Source organism: Castor canadensis, chromosome 10 (genome assembly GCF_047511655.1).
Source record: "Castor canadensis chromosome 10, mCasCan1.hap1v2, whole genome shotgun sequence".
NCBI classification, from domain to species: domain Eukaryota; kingdom Metazoa; phylum Chordata; class Mammalia; order Rodentia; family Castoridae; genus Castor; species Castor canadensis.
In genome coordinates this window covers 111223942-111245384 of record NC_133395.1, presented here as the reverse complement: position 1 = coordinate 111245384, position 21443 = coordinate 111223942, and the positions used below count along the sequence as shown (strand labels likewise).

The 21443-nt window shown below is 46.9% G+C and overlaps 1 protein-coding gene across 1 annotated transcript in view; it reads right to left on the bottom strand.

The window, feature by feature from the left end:
* The window catches only part of Sh3bp5 (SH3 domain binding protein 5), a 65985-nt gene extending 47781 nt beyond the window's left edge, over window positions 1–18204 (bottom strand). The window contains exons 1-2 of the mRNA XM_020173085.2: window positions 17893–18204; window positions 16194–16256 (exon numbers count right to left, since the gene is read on the bottom strand). Of these exons, the coding sequence (XP_020028674.2) occupies window positions 16194–16256; window positions 17893–18030 (201 nt within the window). The 5' untranslated portion in view covers window positions 18031–18204. The remainder of the gene's footprint in view (window positions 1–16193; window positions 16257–17892) is intronic.
* Between the last annotated feature and the right edge of the window lie 3239 nt (window positions 18205–21443).

The following is a 21443-nucleotide window of genomic DNA, read 5'->3' as shown; positions in this document are numbered from 1 at the left end:
GAAGCCATGGTCACAGTGGCTACATGAATGCTGGATGTGGATGGTGCCATAAACTTTTTATTTCACTTTAATTAACTTGAATTATAATTTATTTAGTTGCCCATGGCTAGTGGCTGCCAGGTTGGACGGCACCGACCTAGACCTTTTTGTGGGTTTGTGTTCCTCGGGTCCTCAGGCTGCCTATCCTCCTTGCAGACTGGGTTTTCTTCTCTTAGCCCCAGCTCCCACAGGCAGGGGCTCTCCAGAAGGGGAGTTGGGACAATATGATTGTTTGAAGAAGCCTATGATAGGGGCAGAAGCTAAAAGTCTGTGCAGGGTAAGCCAGGTGTGATGGTTCATGCCTATAATCCCTGCACTAGGGAGGCTGAAGTAGAAGGATTGGAAGTTCAATCTTTTACTTGTACGGATGGGCTATAAAGTAAGATCCTGCCTCAACAAACAAAACAGGGCTGGGTGTGGTGGCTCACATCTGTAACCCCAGCTACTCAGGAGGCAGAGACAGGAGAATCACAGTTCAAGGCTAGCCAGGGTGAAAAAAGTTCACCCTGAGGGCGCAAAACCCCACCTCAACGAACAAGTCAGGGGCTGGAGGTGTGATTCAAGCTGTAGTGTCTGTCTTATAAGCATGAAGCCCTGAGTTCAAACTCCAGTACCGGCAACAACAACAAAAAGCCGGGTGTGCTGGCCCTTACCAATAATCCCAGCGATGTAAGAAGCATAGGTGGGAGGATCACAATCTGACACAAAAGCACAAGACCCTATCTCAAAAACAGTGAAGGATGGGGGTGGGGGCATGAGTCAAGGGGCCCAAGTTCAAGCCCAAGTACTGAAAAAAAAAAAGAGTGCGCCAGGGTACAGTGAGGCTGAGGGAGACAAACTAGACAGGGATGAAGGCACAGGAGTCACACAGAGGTGGAGAAGAGGGAGCAAGGGTGAAGACCACCAGGGAGCTGGAGCCAGCCCTGCCCTGCCCTGGGCCACAGCTCTCCCGGTCATCGTACAGGCCGGATTCCACATCAGTGCTAAAACTGCCTCACAATTATAGAAAAGTGAAAGCAAAGAAAAAGGAAGAAAATACTAGCATCTTCAAGTTGGGGCCACCCCAGGATCCCTGCTGGAAGAAGACCTGCAGCCTGCCTCTGTCTGTTCTGACTCGCTTCTTCCCCACCTCAAGCCTAGAACTGAGAGGCCTTCTGGAGGGTCTGCTAAACTGTCCCCCACACCATGGGGGCACCTTGATGCCATATTTCTGATATAAGCCCCTACTTGGAGATCAAAACAGAGGAAGCTAGAGGGCAGAGAGGGAGAGGAAGAGAGAAGGAGAAAGAGAGGAAGGGAAAGAGGAGGAGAAAGAGAGGAAGGGAAAGAGGAGGAGAGAGAGGGAGGAGGAAAACAAGGGGTAGCAATGGAGAAGCGGTGAGACCTTATCTCTGCTCCCATCTGTGATCATGCGATAACATGGCCACCTAGTTTAAAACCAAGCGAGGACACTTTTTTTTTTTGGGGGGGGGGAGTTAATAGCTGTGCAGGACAACACACATAAACCAAGCCTACCAGGGACAACTGAAACAGTGCGAGGCTTCCCTCAGCACAGGATCCAGCAATGTCCTATCAGTGACTCCTGTGACTTTCCAGAAAGTTCTCCCTTTAAGCTGTTTAAAGGGGTGGTAGGACAAAGCACAGGGTCTCTAACCTCAGTGTGGGTGTTGCCTAGCTCCAGACCCTGGACAGGCCCTGGACCCCTCAACAGCTTTGGTGACAAGGCCAGACCCTGCTCCTAGCCCCAGCCCTTGTCACCGTACTGCCCTGCCCACCCTGGTTCTGACCAACAAGAGGATCATGGTGGTTTGTACCTGTAGGTTTCCCTCCTCTGAGCTTTTCAAAGCTTGGGAAGCTTTTTAAAGGCCGTGTAGAACGGATTCCTCTCCTGATGAAGGGCTCAGCTTTGAACTCTAACTTGTCTACAGTGTGTTCCAGACAAGCGGGTGAGTACCCAGCCTCTCCTCCAGAACAGACCCTCACAGCCTTGCTCTGAATCTACGCTCAACGTCAAGTTTCCACAGGCAAAGGGAGGCGCTGCCATTTGGAAGCTGAGTTAGGAGAGTCAGTAGGTCTGGGAATGAGGATAAAGGGTTTTTTTGTTTTTTGAGATAACATCTCCCTAGGTAGCCCAGACTGACCTCACACTTGCCTCCCCAAGGCTGATCCTTGTGCCTCAGCTAAAACTTTTTATTTTAAAATAATTCCAGACTTGGAGAAAATGAGGGTAAATTAAGACATACTTGCCCCTTTACCTTTGAATATCTCGGGGTACATTTTCTAAGAAAGATGAAGCTATCTCCTTATATAACTGAAGACAGGGATCCAAATCAGAAAATGAACAATGCTACAATGTTATTAATCTGATTTATAGTTTTTTTCCAAATTGCATCTACAATTCCACTAATGTCTTTGACAGTAAAGGAAAAAAGATTTTCCTGGTCTGGGATGCAATCCAGGATTCTTATATTACATTTAGTTGTCCTATCTCTGATGTCTTTTATTTTGAAACTGCTCTTCAGTCTTGGTACTTCGTGGCCTCTCTATTTTTTTAAATAATATGAGCCAGTTATTATTGAGAATGTCTGTTAATTTGGAAAACACTCACTTTCAATGCATCTTTTTAGTTCCCATTACATAGGCACAAGCCACTAGAAATAGAAGTGACCCAGTTACAAAAGAACATTTCAACAGCCCGTGGTCCAAGGCCCATAAAGGGCAAAAGTCACCAGCCCCTGCAGCTGCCCTGCGCAGGGGTCAGCCCCCTGAGGCCCTGAGGAAGGACAGGAATGACATAACAACCCTGTGTGCACACGCCAGCACAGGCACAGCTGAAAAGACTGACAGACCTGAGGCTTTTCCGGTTATGGCCACACACATTCTTGAACCCACAGGATTCTTTGAGTAACAGGATGCAGAATTGCTAAAACACAGCATTTTATTGAATTCAACCACTAGTGAACTTTTTTTCATGTTTATGCCAGGAGGCTTACCATGGTTCCTTAAGACCTTCCCCCACCACCGCCACCAAAAAAAAGACAAATTCACTAGCATTAGATTTCAGGAGGATTATACAATCCATGTGCACATTCATCAGGATGGTGTTAGGAAATACAAGGTCAACTTTATAACTAGTGTGAGGTTTAGAATCAGGGCAACATGTTAAGTTCACAGCCCAGCCTTGGAAAGTGCTAGACATCGTTCAGCGTGGCCTCTGTTGGAAGCAGGCATCCGCCCACCAGGACATTCCAGGCAGGCTGACTGTGTCACTTCTGCTGGCTTTTGGCTAACCTCTCTCCTGACTGGCTTGTCCAAATGGAAAAAAAGGAAGGATACAAAACGCAACAGAGCCAAAGTCCATGCTGTAACTCTGCAGACTCAACCAGAAGCAGCAGCTGAAAAAGTCAACGGTGGTTTGCTTCTCATAGTAGAACTGGGGGGGCAGGGAGGAAGGAGGTAAAGGACTTATATTTTTTTCATTCTAACTTCTCAGGGCCTTTAAAAATATTATGTGCAAGTATGGTTTCAACAAAAATAAAATTTTAAGTCAATCACAGCGTAGCTGAACCACAAAGCTTTTGTCTTTCCCAGGGTGTCAAGAATAAAGATGCTTCATACTGTACTCTGCACGTGACTAGATTAAAATCTAAATTTCAGAACCACAGACTGTCAAAGCTGGAAAAGACTTTGCCCATCATTTAACCTGATGCTCCCATTTCATAGACAGGACAGTTCCTCTCCTGAAGGCCATACTCAGACCAAAGACTGAAAATCTAGTCCCCTTACTCCTACACCAGTACACTTTCATCTGGCTAATCCCAATGGGGGCCTCAAAATATGCCTCCTCCATGCCCCAAACACAGACCCCAAAACTACCTAAGCATATGGAATCCAGCCTCATATTCCTGAATTTAAATTTCGGCTCCACCTCCATTGGCTATGTGACCTGGGAGAACTGACTTAACCTCTCTGTTTTTCACTGACATTTTCCAGGGCTGTTATGAGAATATTAACTATATAGACCACTTAGCACACACTTGGCATACAAGCAACTCTCACGAATTATTTTTCCTATACATCTTATTAGCCAATAAATGGCCCAGGGTGGGAAGGAAAAAACCAACACTGATTGAACTTTATACGCCAGGGACCACACCAGGCTTTCTACAATCTTACCTTATTTAATCTTTAACAGCCCTGGCAAGATAGGCATTGCTCTTTGCATTTTAGAGAGAGGGAAATTAAAACCCAGATAAGCTCAAAACCCACACCACGTCCAAGACTGCACTTCTCAGGAGGCCAAGGAAGGATTCACACCCAGGTCTTCCAAGCCGTATTCCCCAGGCCCTCCATCATTACATACTGTGTAGACTAATTTCTGTCAGTTCCCCAAAAGTTTTCTTCTCCTTTTTTTATTTGAACTCAGGGCCTCAGGCTCGCTAGGCAGGCCCTCCTATCCCTGAGCCACCCTGCCAGCTCTTCCTATGCTTTTTTGGAATTCAAATTTTGTGACATGTTTTTCTTTAGAAAAAATTTTCTCAAAAATGGCAAAGCAGCAAAGAATTCCCTATGGCGAGACCCCCAGAACTGCTAAAAGCTGCTCTTTCTTGCTTTCCTGGGGCTGCACCATTCCAGAGCCAACCAAAGTCCTTGCTTTGTTGGCTGGTTAACCATTAGCAGACCTGAGAAAACACTGTGAAATGTGGTTGTTTATCAAATCTGCCCAGGAAAGAGTCTGGAGAGGGAGAAAGCCATGTGCTCAGGCCTCAGATGAGTGTCTCTCTCTCATCTGAGAGACCCTCAGGGTAACAGCTTTCAATGTGGCCCATTGCCCTCATTGCCACCCTCAGGGTAACAGCTTTCAATGTGGCCTAGAATCTTTGGCACTGGTCCCAGCAGGAGGAATTAAATGTGGACCCATCCAGGCTTGGACCAACAGGATATGGTTGTCTTGGAAAGTTCAAGGCTCAGACAGAAAAGCCATGAAGGTTTTATGTGGTCACATTGGGACTCTGTGAGAAGCCATGCACTACTACAAAGTCAGAGGACCTGTGAAAACCAAACTGGAAAGGTCACTTGTAGACACTCTGGTTGACACCAGTAAGCTCCCAGCCAAGGGCCAGCAACTACTGTCAGGCATGTGTGTGTGTCATAGTGGACGCCATGCATCCTCAGATAACCAACTGACACTTGGCTGCAAGTGCAGGAGACTCCTCCAGCAAGGACCACCTAGCTGAGCCTCAACTAATTCTCCCCAACCCCAACCCACAAACAAAACAGTTGCTTTCAGCCATGGAGGTCAGTAGTAATTTCTTAGGCTCAAACAATGAGGAACCTGGGTGGGGTGGTTACACACCTGTAATCCCAGCACACGGAAGGCTAAGGGAGGAGGGTGAGTTCAAGGCCAGTCTGGGCTACACAGTGAGACCATGTCTCAAAAAAAAACAACCCAAAATTTTAAAAATGAATAGTGAGAACTCTCAGTCCTACCTGCTGGCCACAAAAGGGTGGGATGGATGAACACAACCCAACCCCATCCATCATGCCCCAGTTGAGTTGGTGCCAAATGATAAAAGCGTTTATATTAAGTGGGCTTGGCTGCACTTGTGATAAACAGCGGATATTCCTCTCATTGTCTCTCTGCTAGCAGTTCATTTCAGTCAGTGCAAACATTAATATCTCTTAGATAATCCAGTAAAACACAGCAAAGGAAAACTCAGGCAAGAATAGAACAAATGTTTTTCCATCTTCCTTAAAGGAAACAAAAAGGGCTGATCTGCCAAGCTACTTAAGAGCTGCTTTGCAAATTACCCTTGGTTAAAATCCATTGCAAAAAAAAAAAAAAAAAGCCATTTAGTCTTTGCTATTGGAGACAGCATGTGGCAATGGACAGTTCAAGGAACTCCAGAGAGGAGGGTTGAGCAAAGACAGCTGGGATGCCTGCCAAAGGCTGAGGTTGAACAGACGTTTAATCCAGCCAGCCAAAACACACACGCACACAGCGCTATGTGAAAAGTCCCTATAGTAAACGTGGAGAAGGGAGAAAAACAGCTCGGTATTAAAAGGCTGCAGTCCTCAGGGACTAGAACTAGATTGCTCAGTGAACTTGGGATTTGAAGATTCTTACCACACAAAGACAGCAACCCCCACTGCTCGCCTTCACTGGAGGGAGGGGACACAGAACACACCTCAGAGTCAGAAGGTACAAAAGTCACCCTGTACTACAACAGCAAGCGCCTGTGATCCTATGATCCAGGAACACCTGAGTGTCGTCTCATGGGTCTTTACAGCTTCTAAGGAAGACCTCCAAATTTGAAGGCCACAGAGTCAAGTTCAGGCCTAAATAGCTATTTCTGTGTTCTGGCCAAAGGCCACCCTATACCATTTTGCTACTGTGGGTGCAGTGAATGAAGTCGTCCAACCTCCAGGTGGCCCATAAATACTCAACACATACAGCAACAAAGTTGGATTATCTTAATATTTAAAACGTTTTCCACTGGTTGGTTGGTTTGTTTTACCAAGCACATAGATGAGGGCTTCTTGGCTGTAGACCACCCTCAAAGCCTTTAAAGTACTTTTGGTTCCTCCATGAATTAACACAATGAGAGCTTAACAACACAGCCATTCACCACGCAACCCAGCCAACATCGGGGTTTTCAATCCCAAATTTTCCCAACAGTTTCATAGTTCCTAAAATTCCTTCCATCAAAGCTCATAAAGCATCTTTTTAATAACAGCCTTCATTCCCCAACCTCCACCCTCTGCCTATGAAAGTAATAAAATAAGGTCATTGCAAAATAATTCTGAAAAAAAAAACAAAAACAAACAAGAAATGAAAAATAAAACCACCAGCTTTCTCAGCAATGGCAAGAACCACTGGTCACATCCAAAGGAACAATTTCTAGAGCAAGACTTCTTAAACAATCCCAACCCATTGTGAACAAATACTTCTGTAGAGCACAACAAAAATACCTAGGAAAGTCAAATGCCACTTAGATATCACAGCACTGTCAAATTGCTAAGAAGAAATGTCTGAAGTCTTACTCTCAATTTCTAGATTACTTCTTCCTAGCTGGTTGAAGGTAATGGAGTCAATTTCAGGCCTCAAAGCTATTTCTAAACACTGCAAATTCTACACTAAGAGCAACTCTCTTCTAGAATTTTCTCTCTCATAACCACATACTTTTACTATATATATAGCTTTACATAGGCTTTAATTTTATCAGATCCTGGTCGTTTGTCTATATCACTGTGTCACCCTTTTTTTTTTTTCAAATGTGAAAGGCCTCTCTTAAAATACTAACATCCTAGGGTTGGCAGTATGGCTTAAGCAGTAGAATGCATGCCTAGCAAGCATGAGGCCCTGAGTTCAAACCCAGGTACCACACACACACACACACACACACACACACACACAAAACGCTAACATCCTGAAACAGAGAAGAATCTTACACTCTCATGAGCCAACAGCTTCATAAGTGAAAGGTTTGGTGGAGGGAAAGGAGTGCCACAGTTGCATTTTATCAATGTCACAACTGTTCCCAAGGTCAGTCCTTCCTAAGAACAGACTGGAGAGGGTGCAATTCCAGAGCAACACGCATGCATTCTTTTGTTTGTTCATTTTGGTATTTTGTTTAATGTTTTTTGGTTTTATTTTCTTTTGAGACAAGATTGAACTGTATAGCCCAAGCTGGCCTCGAACTATGTAACGCAGGCTGCCTTCAAACTCACCATCCTCCTGCCCCAGCGTCAGCCAAGATTACTGGGCGTGACACGGCTATTCTTTTTTATTACCATATTTTATTGTTTTACTGGGGGTACCTGTGACACTTGTATACTTTATGTCTTAGTTTTATTATCTGCAAAATGGAAGCAATAAGATCTCCCTCCTAAAGTTCTGAGGATGGATGAGTTTATACAGGGTCAGTGTTTAGGACAGACAGGGCCTGCACGCAGTAGGTACTCATTATTCTTAGCTGTCATTATTAAAGGGCACCTAGGAGACCTAAACAGGCAGAAAAGATGTTCTAGGACAGACAGAACACCTGAAGTCCCCACCACACTGCGGCCCTCACCTCATTCTAGTATGAGACAAAAACAGCAATATTATTTACAGCCATTATTGGGATGAGGAAACTGAGGCCTAAGTCACCGCTCAAGGTCACAGAGCAAGGTCACATAGCCTGTTAGTCATCCACTCCATCATCTAGAAAGGACTTATGGCGTGCCAGGCAAATCCCAGGAAAAGACGCGCCTAAGAGGCAGGGCAATGAACTCCTCTCAGCCCCCACTATGGGGGCTGCAGCACAAACCCCTGCTGATCCGTGACTGCAAAGTCCCCTTGCACAATCCTGGTCGGCACAAGGCTTCTCTCTGGTCCCTTGTCCTACACCAGTCTCTCTGACAAAGAAAGGTCACTGTAGGGCCTGGGGAAGGACAGCAGAGTCACAGCCAGACCCTGTGGCCAGCCTGGCTCCAATGGACATCTGACTAGTGTCTTCACTCTGCAGGCTTCAGTCCTCCCTGCCAGCCCTCTTGCCACCTAGGCTGTGCAACTCACAAAGCCCTGTCTCCCACAGGATTTCCTCCCTCCCCCAGTCCACCCTGGGAAGTGGGAAGGAATCACGGCTCCATATTCACAAATGAGGACTGGCTCAAGTGGCAGAGCACCTGCCTAGCAAGAATGAAGCCCCAAGTTTAAATCCCAAAACTGCAAAAAAAAAAAAAAAAAAAAAGCAGGGGGACGGGACTGGGGATTTGATGTGCCAAGGTGCTTCTGTTACCCAGATCACCTGCTGCCCCCTGTCCCTTCCCCATAGCTTTGGGGTTTGGCTATCTCATGGCAAAAATCTTAGACACAGCCCCATTTTTATGGATAGAAAAACTGAGGCACAGAGGTTATATGATGTGCTGAAAGTCCCGAGCTATTAGGTAGTGAGAAGCCCAGGAGTCTGGCTCCAGAAGCCAAGTTTTGCCTGCTGTTCTCTAGTCAGATCATTCTACGAGTTCCAGATGGTTCCTCACTCACTTGCTCCCAAAAAGTGTGTAAGCAGCTGAAGCACACAGTCCTGAGCGCCACCATTCTGATGGCTGAGGTTTAGATCAGAGCTGTGGCACAGCAGCAGCCCCAGCTCAGGTTACCCAGGAGGTGCTCAAAAGTCCCCTCAAAGTTGAGTGCCAGTGGCTCACTCCTGTAAGCCTAGCTGCTCAGGAGGACCAGGGTTCAAGGTCAGCTCAGGCAAAAAGTTCACAAGACCCAATCTTAACCAATACCTTGGCATGGGGGTGGCAGGCCTGTCATCCCAGCTACGGCAGGAAGTGTAAAACAGGAGGATCAGGGTCCAGGCCACGCTGAGCAAAAAGCCTGACCCCATCTCCAAAGTAACCAGAGCAAAAGGGCTGGAGGAATGGCTCAAGCTGTAGAGTGCCTGCCCAGCAAACGTGAAACCTCAAGTTCAAACCCCAGTACCACAAAGAGACAGAGAGAGAGAGAGAGCACTCAGTGTGTTTTCAGCACCCAGAAAACTGGGTGGTGTTTTCTTTACAACCACCCAGTCGCTGTAGCAACCATTAACAATGCTCTCCCTCTCACAGGGGATGCTCGTCACATCAGCTTACTTCCTGTGCCACTTCCAGGTTGATGTTTACTCCAGATGATCCAAGTTCTCCAGGCCCCAATTGACACCCCCCCATCCAACAGATCCTCAGTGGCCTCCCAAAGTGCCCCATGTGGCCCTCTCCCAGAACCTCTCCCACTCCATTTTCAGCATGTTTAAATCTGTGAGGACAGGGATGGAGCACAGTCCCCAGTGGTCCACACAGGACTTGCCAGGGCAGGTGCCCAGTGCTTGCTGCATGAAGGCCTCAGGGAGGATACTCATTTTCAGTAGGCCCGATCTGCAAACAGAGGTTAGGCCTTGCCCGGCAGCCAGCCACCAGGCCCAGAATTTGGTGCCAGCTTCAGGAAACAGTTACTTGCCACTTCCTCTCATCCACGGATTGCTTGGACTGTTCCCTGGTGCTTTCTTCAGAGCGGGAATGAGGTACCATAGGACCATCCTTCCTCAGTACACACACTCACAGAAGGCTCTCGAAAGAGACAGTGGTGGGCCATGTCAACACTGGTAAAGGACTTTTTCTCTCCTGACTTGTGCTAATAACCCGCGGGGCGGGGCAGGCTGTTTCCATGACCTCCCCTACCACCCTCCTAACTCTGAGATCCCAAGCTAGAAGCAGACTTGTTATCTTCCTGTTTATTTGTTAAGAGAACATGTTTGCTGGTTTCTGGAGAGGGGAATCCTATATCCTGGGTATAGGATTTATACAAGACTGAAGGACTCAAATGACTTTTCAAGCCACGCTGCAAGACTTCAGGAGGTATTCCCAACTGAGCAGTGAGGAGAGAAGACAAGTATTTCCAGTTAACTGTTTGCCTCCCTGGGGGAAGGGCAGGCTGAAAAGGTCAGCTTTTCATTACTTCACACCTATGTCCTTCTCTCCCTCCTTCTCTCTCTGTCCATTTCACAATAGCCCAATTTCAGATACAGTTATATAGAGATATACAGATTCCATATCTATATAAATATATGGAATATTGAAAATCTTGATTCAAATTAAAGTTAGAAAGTCTCTGTGCCAAATCTATTTTAATAAACATTTGAAAAAATAGCTCTCTATAATATGCATTTTTAAATTACATCAGCACAGTGCCTTTATTACCTCACTGGGCAGGGCCGCAAGACGCTGGAATGACCTATTTATCTCTGTCTCATCTCCTATTCCTCTGTCCATTCCCTTCTCAGCCAGGCCTGGCTGCACTCCCACATTAGCGCTGGCCTCTCCCTGTGGCTGGAATGTTCCCCCCATGCAGCCCCAAGCCTCACTCTCTCCAGACAGGTTCTAGCCCACAATGTTTAACCCTGCATTTCCTTCTCTCCTTCTGCTCCCCTCCCCACCCAAATACACAACCCTGGTTCCATTCTGGTTTTTCTTCCTTAGCATGTATCACTATGAACCTACTGTCAATTGTACTGGTTCTATTTCTTCCTCCTTTGAAAGCCTTGGGACAATAAGACTTCTGACAGTTTTCCTCAGTGGTCTCCCCCATCATCTAAAGCTGTCTGTGGCATATGTACATGCTCAATAAATACTTAGTAAATCAGTAAACTAACCAATGTGCCTGTGAGAAAGTGTGTTTATTTTCTTAACTTGAAACATCAGCTTATATCCAAAGCCTCCCTGGTTAAAAAGTCCCTCCATCAGCAGCTTGAGAAGTCTGATATAAATCAGAGCACAAAGGGGACCCAGCACTGTTCAAATAAGGGCAGAGGCAAATCCAGAGGCTTTCTCATATCTCTGATTTAAACAGTCAAGAAAAGGAATGGGGAATAAGGGTAAATCCAGGAGCCACATCTTGACCTGTGGCTGCCCACAGAGGACGGGGCCATGTTAGTGAGCAAATTAGCAGCTGCCACAGATCTGTCACCCATTTGGGCCAATAAGGGAGGTGATGAACCCCAGATCATCATGGAAAAGCAAAAGGCAAGGAAATGGAGACAGCAGAGTATACAGAAGCCTGAAAGGGGACCCTCAATTGCAGAATCTGCGTGTGTGACTTTTTCTACTGGTTAGAATTTATATGAAACCCTGAAATCAGCAGCAGGGCTTATTCATAGACATGCACAGAGCAGAGAAATCTTGGGTCTCCCAGCAAACAAGTTCCCAGCTGAGGTGGACTGAAGTGACACTCTGTCTCTTTGTTTTATTCCATAAACAAGTGTCTTTTTTATGGTCTGTTTAATGCCATGTTTTGCACACTTCTGTGGGGTTCTGGTGATTTTGCTGTTAAAAAACGGCTCCAGCAGGGTAAAGCTGAAGAGTTCTCTAGTGTTGTGAGCACAGGAGGCTGGGACGTGCGTGATGGAGAACAACTGTGAGGTAGGAGACCCTGAGCGCAACGTGAGTGAATCAGTGACGAATATTAAATAAGTGGTTTTAAACAGAAACACATATTTAAGAAAAACAAGGTCATGTATCGATCAGCCAATGAAAATGTGGACAGAAGCTCACAAGATCCCAACCCTCTGCTTCCCCTAGGAACAAAGGTTCGGTATTCGTTAATTCGATAGATGCTATTTTACAGAACGTAACTATTGCGAATAACGAGAGTGGGCCGGCCATTGAAACGGCTCATTTTCCTGCCCCACATCCTTTGGCACACTCCTTGGACACCCCAGTTGCTGGTCCATCTGCTACTCTTTGCACATGGACGCTCTCCCTCCACGGGCGTTGCTCAAGGGTCCCCAGCATGTCCCCCTCCTACCACACTTACAACCATCAGAAATCACCTCCCCATCCTCACCCCAGCCAAACTGCAAATTCCTCAAGAGCAAGGCCTCTGTGTGTCTTGCTCACCCACACATCTGCAGCATCCAACAGCATGCCTGATACAAAGGTAGTGTCCAGGGCTTGGCTGAAGGGACACAGACAGACAGACCAACAGACATATATACACACAGTCCTCTCCTTCAGACTCTGGCAGCACAATTGTGACTTTGACAGGAAACACAGATTAGGCCTGTGCTACCCAGTGCATGTGCGAGGCAAGTGTAGCCTGCTACTTAATACATTTTTATGTTGACTCCATGTTGAAATTATACCATTGGTTGGATATTCTGAGTTAAGCCAAATGCATTAAAATTAATTTCTGCTGTTTCTTTTTTTACTTTTTAATGTGTCTACTAGGGAGTGTTTTAATCACTACTGCGGCTTGTATTATACTTCTCTGAATCAGTCTTGGTTATAATAACGCCATGAGAAGACCAGGCAGCAACACAACCCAGCCAGGTCACCCTCAGCACACCCTGCACAGGCTCCAAATGCTCTCCACAGCCAGGCAGGAAACACCTGTCTGGTGGCTTCCTGTGACACACAAATACCTAAGTGTATTCACAAATGGAATTCGGAAATCAGAACTAAAAAGAGTTTAACAAATGAACCGCTTTTACCCCCTGAAGAAAAATGCCAAGACATCTGAGGGCCATCTACAGTGTTTGACACATAGTAGGTAAGCAAAACAGAGTAAACCAGGGCTGGGGACACATCCAGTGTACAGCCTAGCATGCCCAAGTCCCTGGGTTCCATCCCCAGCACTGCCAAAACAAACAAAAAAATCAAGTTACGTGCTTAAGAAAAGGACTATTTCCAACTTGTCTATTCATAGTTAGGATGGAGAATTAGAAGAGTGGGACAGGGGTGTTGAAGGTGGCTTAAGCACTAGAGGGCCTGCCTGGCATGTACAAAATTCCTGAAGTCCCGAGTTCAATCCCCAGTACCACCACCAAAAAAAAAAGAAAGAAAAAAGAGCTGAATGGGATCCGGAAAATGCCTGGGTCTAGGATAGGAGTCCTGGCTGGGCCTTGACATTGAATCATGAGACTCTGAGCCTCTTCCCTGGGGAGGCAGTCCCTACCATTCCAGAACTTTCTATGATGACGCAAATGTTCACTGCTGGAACATCTGCCACATGCAAATGTGGCTACTGGACCCTTGAAATGTGGCTTTCATGACAGAAGAACTAAACTTTTCATCTTATTTAATGTCAATTAGCTTAAAGAGCATATGTCGATAGTAGCTACCATATTGGACTGCACAACTCTGGACTGCTGTGACAGGATGGAATGAAAGTTTGTAAAAACCATTTTGTAGCTGGGTGTGGTGGTACATGCCTGCAGTCCCAGCACTAGGGGTAGCAGAGGCAGAAGGATCACAGGTCTGGGCTATGAAAGCTTGTCTCAAAACAACCACAAAAAATTATAAGTACTAATGCCCTCTAGGAATGGTGGGGGTTTTGTTTACTGCATTAGAAATCTCAGATGCTCGGGTTTCAATTCCCAACTTCACAAAGAGTCTCAATTTATCAAAAGTGGAAAAAAAATAAAATAAACATTCAAGTTTCCTTTCCTTGGAGAGGACAATGTCCATGGGGGTTAGTGACAGATACCCTTTCACACAGCTCTCAGAGAAGCAAGACTTTCCCCAACTCCTGTGGCACTGGGAGTTGAACTCAGCACCTTCACACTAGCTGGGACAGGCACTCTACCACCTGAGCCATGTCCCCATCCTTTTTACTGTGATTATTTTGGAGATAGGGTCTTGCTTTATGCTGGGGCTGGCCTGCTGGACCATGGTCCTCCTATCTGTACTTCCCCATGCAGCTGGAACGACAGGCGCCAACCACCGAGGCTGTTGATTAAGATGGGTTAGTTTACTCTTGGGGATATACCCAAAAGACTGTGACACAGGTTACTCCAGAGGCACCTGCACACCCATGTTTATTGCGGCACTATTCACAATAGCCAAGTTATGGAAACAGCCAAGATGCCCCACTACTGACGAATGGATTAAGAAAATGTGGTATCTATACACAATGGAATTTTAGGCAGCCATGAAGAAGAACGAAATGTTCTCATTCGCTGGTAAATGGATGGAATTGGAGAACATCATTCTGAGTGAGGTTAGCCTGGCCCAAAAGACCAAAAATCGTATGTTCTACCTCATATGTGGACATTAGATCAAGGGCAAACACAACAAGGGGATTGGACTATGAGCACATGATAAAAGCGAGAGCACACAAGGGAGGGGTGAGGATATGTAAGACACCTAAAAAACTAGATAGCATTTGTTGCCCTCAATGCAGAGAAACTAAAGCAGATACCTTAAAAGCAACTGAGGCCAATAGGAAAAGGGGACCAGGAACTAGATAAAAGGTGAGATAAAAAAGAATTAACCTAGAAGGTAACACCCATGCACAGGAAATCAATGTGAGTCAATGCCCTGTACAGCTATCCTTATCTCAACCAGCAAAACCCCTTGTTCCTTCCTATTATTGCTTATACTCTCTCTACAACAAAATTAGAGATAAGGGCAAAATAGTTTCTGCTGGGTATTGAGGGGGTGGGGGGGAGAGGGAGGGGGCGGAGTGGGTGGTAAGGGAGGGGGTGGGGGCAGGGGGGAGAAATGACCCAAGCCTTGTATGCACATATGAATAATAAAAAAAAAAGTACAAAAAAAAAAAAAAAGATGGGTTAGTTTTAACTTTTTGTTTGAGGCTGGCCTCAAACCAAGATCCTCTGGATCTCCACCTCCTAAGCAGCTAGGATTTCAGGCTTGAGCCACAGAGTCCAGCCTAAAACATGCATTTTAATGCACACTGCCATGTGCAGATCTGGAATCTCCCGGGCTACCCATGCAACCAGAAATCAAAGCTGCCAGCAAATTCCTAGTAAATTATATTGCTGTTTCCCGAACCCTCGATCCTAAGGACCAGATGTTTCTTGGCTTTTCCTATTGACCTTTCTGGCTACTTCTACTACAGAAATAGGACTCCCTGCATTCCCTCAACCCGCTGACTGTCACAGGCTTCCAGATATAAACTGGGGTCGTTCACATTTGCTGATAGATGATAAAACAAACTACTGAAAAGGGGCGGGATCTAATTGGTAACTGTGAAGAATACTAGCTTGTTTTTACACCAGGTTGGAAAAATACTCATAAAATAAAAATCAAGCTTGTCTCCTAAGGTTTTTCCCAGCAGGAAAGCCCTTCTCAGTCTAAACAGCTTTTTGTTGCCATTAAGATAATTATATTCCACACACAGCAGAGAGTAAAGAAATGAGTAAGGAAGTGGAAGAGGGAGTATGGGTTACTAGCACAGGAATGTAAGAAACTGATCTAAGTCGGAGGAAACATGCGACAGTCCCAAACATGAATGCAGGGAACGGCCCCAAGATATTCAAGAGATGTCATGAGCTCATTCATTCTTCTCCATTAAAGAGTTTGGCTAATTCTCCCCTAAGTTTTTCAGCTTTTTCACAGACACTGATTTCTGGGCTTAAGCTTGTGCAATGTTCTGCACAGCCCTGGGTTTTGGATCCACAGAGAGTCCATGCAGAAAAAAAAACAACATGTGAAATTGGATACACATGTGTTCCACCCGATGCCTAGTGGTGTATTTTATTCTGTCAGTGGCCTGCAGTTGCTCAACCCCAAGGAGGGGCCTCCCATAGTAACCCTGTAGTTATTAAAACAAAATTAACCAGTCAAGGTGAGTGACTGACACCATTTCACCAACGAGCAAGGGCCCAGTTCTGTACCTCAAGTTCAGTCTCCCGTCTGTTGATATCATCTGTGGATTGATTTAACTTCTCCAGTTCTCCCTAGTGAAGATGAGAGAAAAGAGGGGTGAGGGAATTCATCCAGTATAACTTACTTGGTAACCAAAAAAAACTACCCCAGACCAATCTGCAGGAAGAAAGAATCAGTTAATTCTTCAAGAAACTACTTGAAGTATTTGATAGTGCAAACTATCAAAACTTCTGAAACCTTTTTGTTGATGGTGTTTTTGACAATGTCTTAAGGTCCTAGGAATTTGTCCTTCCTTAGAAGGTCAAATACTTATTCCAGGTAAGTGCCTTCGGATAAACTCACCTGTTAGAAATAGTTGGGTAATCCAATCAAAACAGCACCATCTGCCTTCAAGCAAGAACTTTGCAGAGAAAACAATGAAACAGCCAAGGCCAAAAGTACAAACCCAGTGAGATCATTTAAACTAAGGGCCTTCTATTAACTATCAGTGGTTGAGTACGTTCCTATCAGGAGACGAAGGTCTTTATTTCAACTGCCAATTATTCAGCCCACCTAGCTGTTGTTTTTAAATTAATTTACAAACTGACATTTTGTAAGATTACCCAACGTGAAGTTAACTCATCTTTATTCTGGTGAACAAAGGATCTTGCTAACAGAGTTCCATAGGAAGAACACAAGGCTTAGTCTCCAAACTGATGGTTTTAGATAAGAGAATAATTTCAAATGCAAAGACGTGCAATGAGCTTTATCTTGCTAATCTGCCAAACGATTCATTTAAACCCCAACGACTGAGTTAAGTGGGCTTTTAATTGATATAGGCACTGAAACCCAATTAGGCCTCCAGAAATGGCAAAGCATGCTTAAAAGCAATCATTTGTTGAAAAAATGATTTATGGAAAAGGTAGAAAAACGGGTCGCGGAAAGGAATCTGGTGTGCTTTGTGCTTAGGTGAGCGGGGTGGGACTGAAGAGGTTAAGCTGTCACTCCTAGATCTAGCTTGGAAATTGTTTTTTAATCATGTCTCAGCACAGAAAGCCAAGCCATTCTCCTTGCCGCCTCCACGCGTCGTCAGCTTTGCGCAGCAGCTGTCCCTGACTTCGGTTCACACCCGACCTCAAAACAAGAAAAAGCAGGGTTTTGAAGCGTTTCGGGCCACCAGAGCCCAAGGTGACAGGAGACCCCTAGGTGTGCTAACAATGCATCATAGGAGGGTGGCCAAAGCCGGGCACCTCCGCCAGGTGCGGGCTCAGCGCGCAGGGCACGGGTGCCAGCCCACGCTGCAGGGGCGGGCGACGCCCACCCGGCTTGGTGCGGGCGCCCACGCGGGCCGGACCACCCGCAACCGGTAGCCAGGAGGCTGTACAGTGCCCGCGTCGCCACCAGCCAGGCCAGGGTACCCCAAACCCGCCCGGCGCCCCCGCCCCCCTTTTTCCCTTTGTTGCACAGCCGCCGGAATCTCTGGGCATGCTGCAGCGACCCCCCAAGTTCCATCGAGGGTCTGCGGGGGGATCCCCGCAGCAGCCAGGCCGCGTCCACGCGGGCACTGCAGCCTCCAAATAGGGGTGAGGGTGGCTTTCTCGCTCCTCCACCGCCGCGATCGTGGACACTGGCGGCTGCGAATCGAGGGTACGTGTAGACACCGACCTCCGCCGCAGCCCTGGCAGGGCCGGGATGCGGGGCGCACCCCGGTCCCCAAGATGTCCTTACCTGTATCCGGGGGTCCACCTCTTCTTCCTCCTCCAGCTCTTGTTCCATCCCCACTTCTTCCTCCTCCTCCCCGTCCCGGGCAGGCGGCAGGAGCTCGGCCGGCTCCTCCGCGCGGCTCCGTTTCAGCGCCGCGTCCATGCGGGCAGCCGGGCTGCCAACCGCTCAGTGGGCCCGGAGCGCGCCGAGAGGTCGCGGCCACCTGGCCAGAGCCGCGCACTGTGGGTCAGCGAGCTGCCGCGGCGAACACCCCGGAGGCGCCGATGCGGATCCCGCCGGCCGGGGCGAGCGGAGCGGAGCGGAGCTGAACGGAGGAAATGGGCGCGGCCGCCCCCTTTCTGCCGCGGATGTCAGCGCAGCGCCGCCCGCTCCGCCCCCGGCCCGCCCCGGCCGCCAGTTCCCCGGCCAGGCCCGGCTACCCTGGGCTCCGTCACAAAAAGCCGCATCTCTAGGGTGCGGGATGGGAGGGGCACCTCCGGGGTGAGTGGGCACCACCAAGATGCATCGGCTTCGGGGTAGCCGTCTCCCCCGCCACCCCGGCCCAACTGATGCAAATTGAGGGTGTGGAAGGAAAGTTTGGGGGTACTTCCACTCTCTGAAGTCACCTTCAGAAGCTGCAACTCAGTGAGTGACTCTGGAGCAGATCCAAGACTTGCTCAAACCCTCCAACCCAAAGCAAGTCCCTCTCCTCCTGAGAACCGTGGGAGTTGCAGCTACTTGGAGATTTCCCAACAAAGGGAACTCGAATGAGTCTTTCTCGACGTCATAGTACAAACGGGAGAGCCAGCCATAACTCTCCAGGCGCGGAGTCCTTGGCCAAAGGCTGGGATCCCACTGGGCAGAGCTCCAGACCCAAAAGCATGCTGTCATAGGTGTGGGCGGGTCCTACCTGGATAGCAGGGAAGCATCCAGAGCCCATGGAGCTGGGAATCACGTGGGTTGATAGGGCCTTTTCACAGAGGTGACATGTGTGATGCCTCTGATAAACATGCCGTGGCCAAGTTTGTGAATGGTGAGGTTTCCTGTCCATCTGTTAGCAGGAGCCGGCTTGCCTAGCACAGCATCACAAAAGGCCAAGTAGTGAAGAGGCCTGTGTGGTTTTCACATGTCAGGGCCACTGTGATGTCAGGGAGCACAAGGCTAGATGATCTCAGCAAAGCAAGGGGGGGACATGGGCACTGGTCACTGCTAATGTCCCCTTTACTACAGAATGCAGAACACATACACTTTCTACAAGGGGCTCGTGGCCATCACTTTGTGAGGCTGATGGATAGCATTGCTTGAGAAAGGAGTTTCTTTGGGAGATCCTGTCATCAAAGACACCTTGGAAAAGCCACTTGTGGGGTTTTTCCAGAAGCTAAACTAGGGAGTTCCTCTTAGGTAAAGTCCCACCCTGCACAGTGGTAACTGTGATCTGCGTCAGAGGAGATTTGTCTCCTGGAGGCTGTGCCTGTATGTGTCCTAGGTCACAGAAAGTTCTCTGGGGTTTCTTTTATAAGGACATTAGTCCCATTCATGAAGTTTCCATCCTCCTGATCTAATCACCTCCCAGAGGCCCCACCTCCTAATATGTCACATTGGGGTTAGGATTTCAGTATATGAGTTTGGGGGAAACAAACATTCACTCCATAACAGAAGGCAAGCCACAGAAAGGTCTATGTGTATTTTAGCTAGCATATTAACCAGAACAGTGATTCTGAAATTATGGGCTGGAGATACTTGGAGGCCTCTGAGATCTTTTAGGGAAGTCCATGAGATCAGTACTGTTTTCCTACTAATACTGAACAGTATTTGCCTTTTTCACTCAATTTTGTACAAATGTACACTGGAATTTTCTAGGAGCTACATGATACATGATGTCACAACAACCCAGTAGTCTTTTATGAACCCATATATTAGAGAGATTTGCAAAAATGGAAAACAACCTCCTCCTTCTTTGTTTGGGAGATGATTTTTATTTTTCATTTTGCAAACTATAGTTATTTTTCAAAAAATTATATTTAGGTGAACATGTAATAGATTATTGTTAGATGAATTGATAAACTTGTGTTTTAAATTCTGTTGTCATTTCTATATAGTAAGTGCCTGTTACAGTTTGGACATGAAATTCCTTCCTCCAAAGGGGGAGGCCCAGAGAGGATGTAGGTCACTGCTGGCCAGCCCTTGAAGGGTATATCTTGTCCCTGGCCCCTTCCTGTGTCTCTCTGCCTACTTCCGGCTACCATGAGGTGAATAGTTTTGCTCCATCACTTCCTTCAGCCTTGCCTCAGGCCCACATCAGGGCAGCCACTTGACCATGGACTGAAACCTCCGAAACCATGAGTCAAAAGAAATCTTCCTCCTTTTAATTGCTTTCTCAGGTGTTTTGTTACAGCAATGGAAGGCTGACTAGTACACTACCCATAGATATAATCACATAAACAAAGTTCTTTTGAGATTATTGATAATTTTAAAGAATAGAAAGGATTCCTGCCACCAAAAAGTTGGAGAGGCGCTTACTTAAAAGAAATGTATACTCCAGCTTGCATTTTGTTTTATTTGTATTTAAATGTTCTTCCTCCCCTTTCACTCAGAAGATTCACGACCTCACCCCTACCACAGGATCCCAAGGGCCCATTGTGGGAGAATTTCAGGCTGTGTCCATGTTCACCTTTTGGAAATAATTTAAGTATAATTTTACACCTTGAAACATTTGAGGAGCTGGTCGGGCAAGATAGTGTGCATGTGGTACACCTGATTGTTTTGTCATTCCCATGAAGAACTCATCACCTGATTTGAATGTGGAGCAGTCAACTTTACTATGCTGTGTCTGCAATGTGTTGCCAACCATACGCATCTTTCAGGCTCTTGGTGATCCTGAGAGGTGTATGACACTTTGACAAGTGTGTGTCAAAGCAGCACTACTTGGCAGGGGCTCAGTCACCTGATGCACACATGGGATGGCTGACACCTTAGTTCAGATCCTGAGAACTGCTTTGCTTGGAGACCACACTCCCTGTTTGATTTCTTTTTATCACCGTTTGCTTATGTCTGGCAATGGGGGAAAATACACAAGGTGTGCTTATGCTCTGCCCCATCACCTCCTCAAGCTGTGAGTCTTCCTAGGTGAAAATAACAGTCTCTGCACTGTCCCAGCTGACCTTTAAAATAGTGGGCTGACATTTGGAAAGAAGAGCAACAAAGGAGTCTGGCAGGCTGAGCTCATGTTGGCATATTCTTCTCTAGCGGTTCTCACTGGCCTTCTGGAACCTGGTCTTCTGCATGGATTGAAAAGTCAGCCTCTGCTCTGTGACCCCACCTCTTTGATGCTTTTATCATGCATTATCATGCATTTACATCCAGGCCTAGTCCCTGACCCCCCTTCTTATTTGCCCACTTCCTGGGGTGCTGGCGTTTGGAGATGTTTCTATTTCTGTAGGTGTGGAGAGACACTTGGATGTATTGAATAAACACTCAAAGCCCAGCCTGCTCAAGGGGGCTTACTTCTCCTCTTCAGGGGAACCGAGGGGCTCTCCAGTTGTACCTAAAGTACTCCTTGGCCTCTCTTGTGAAAA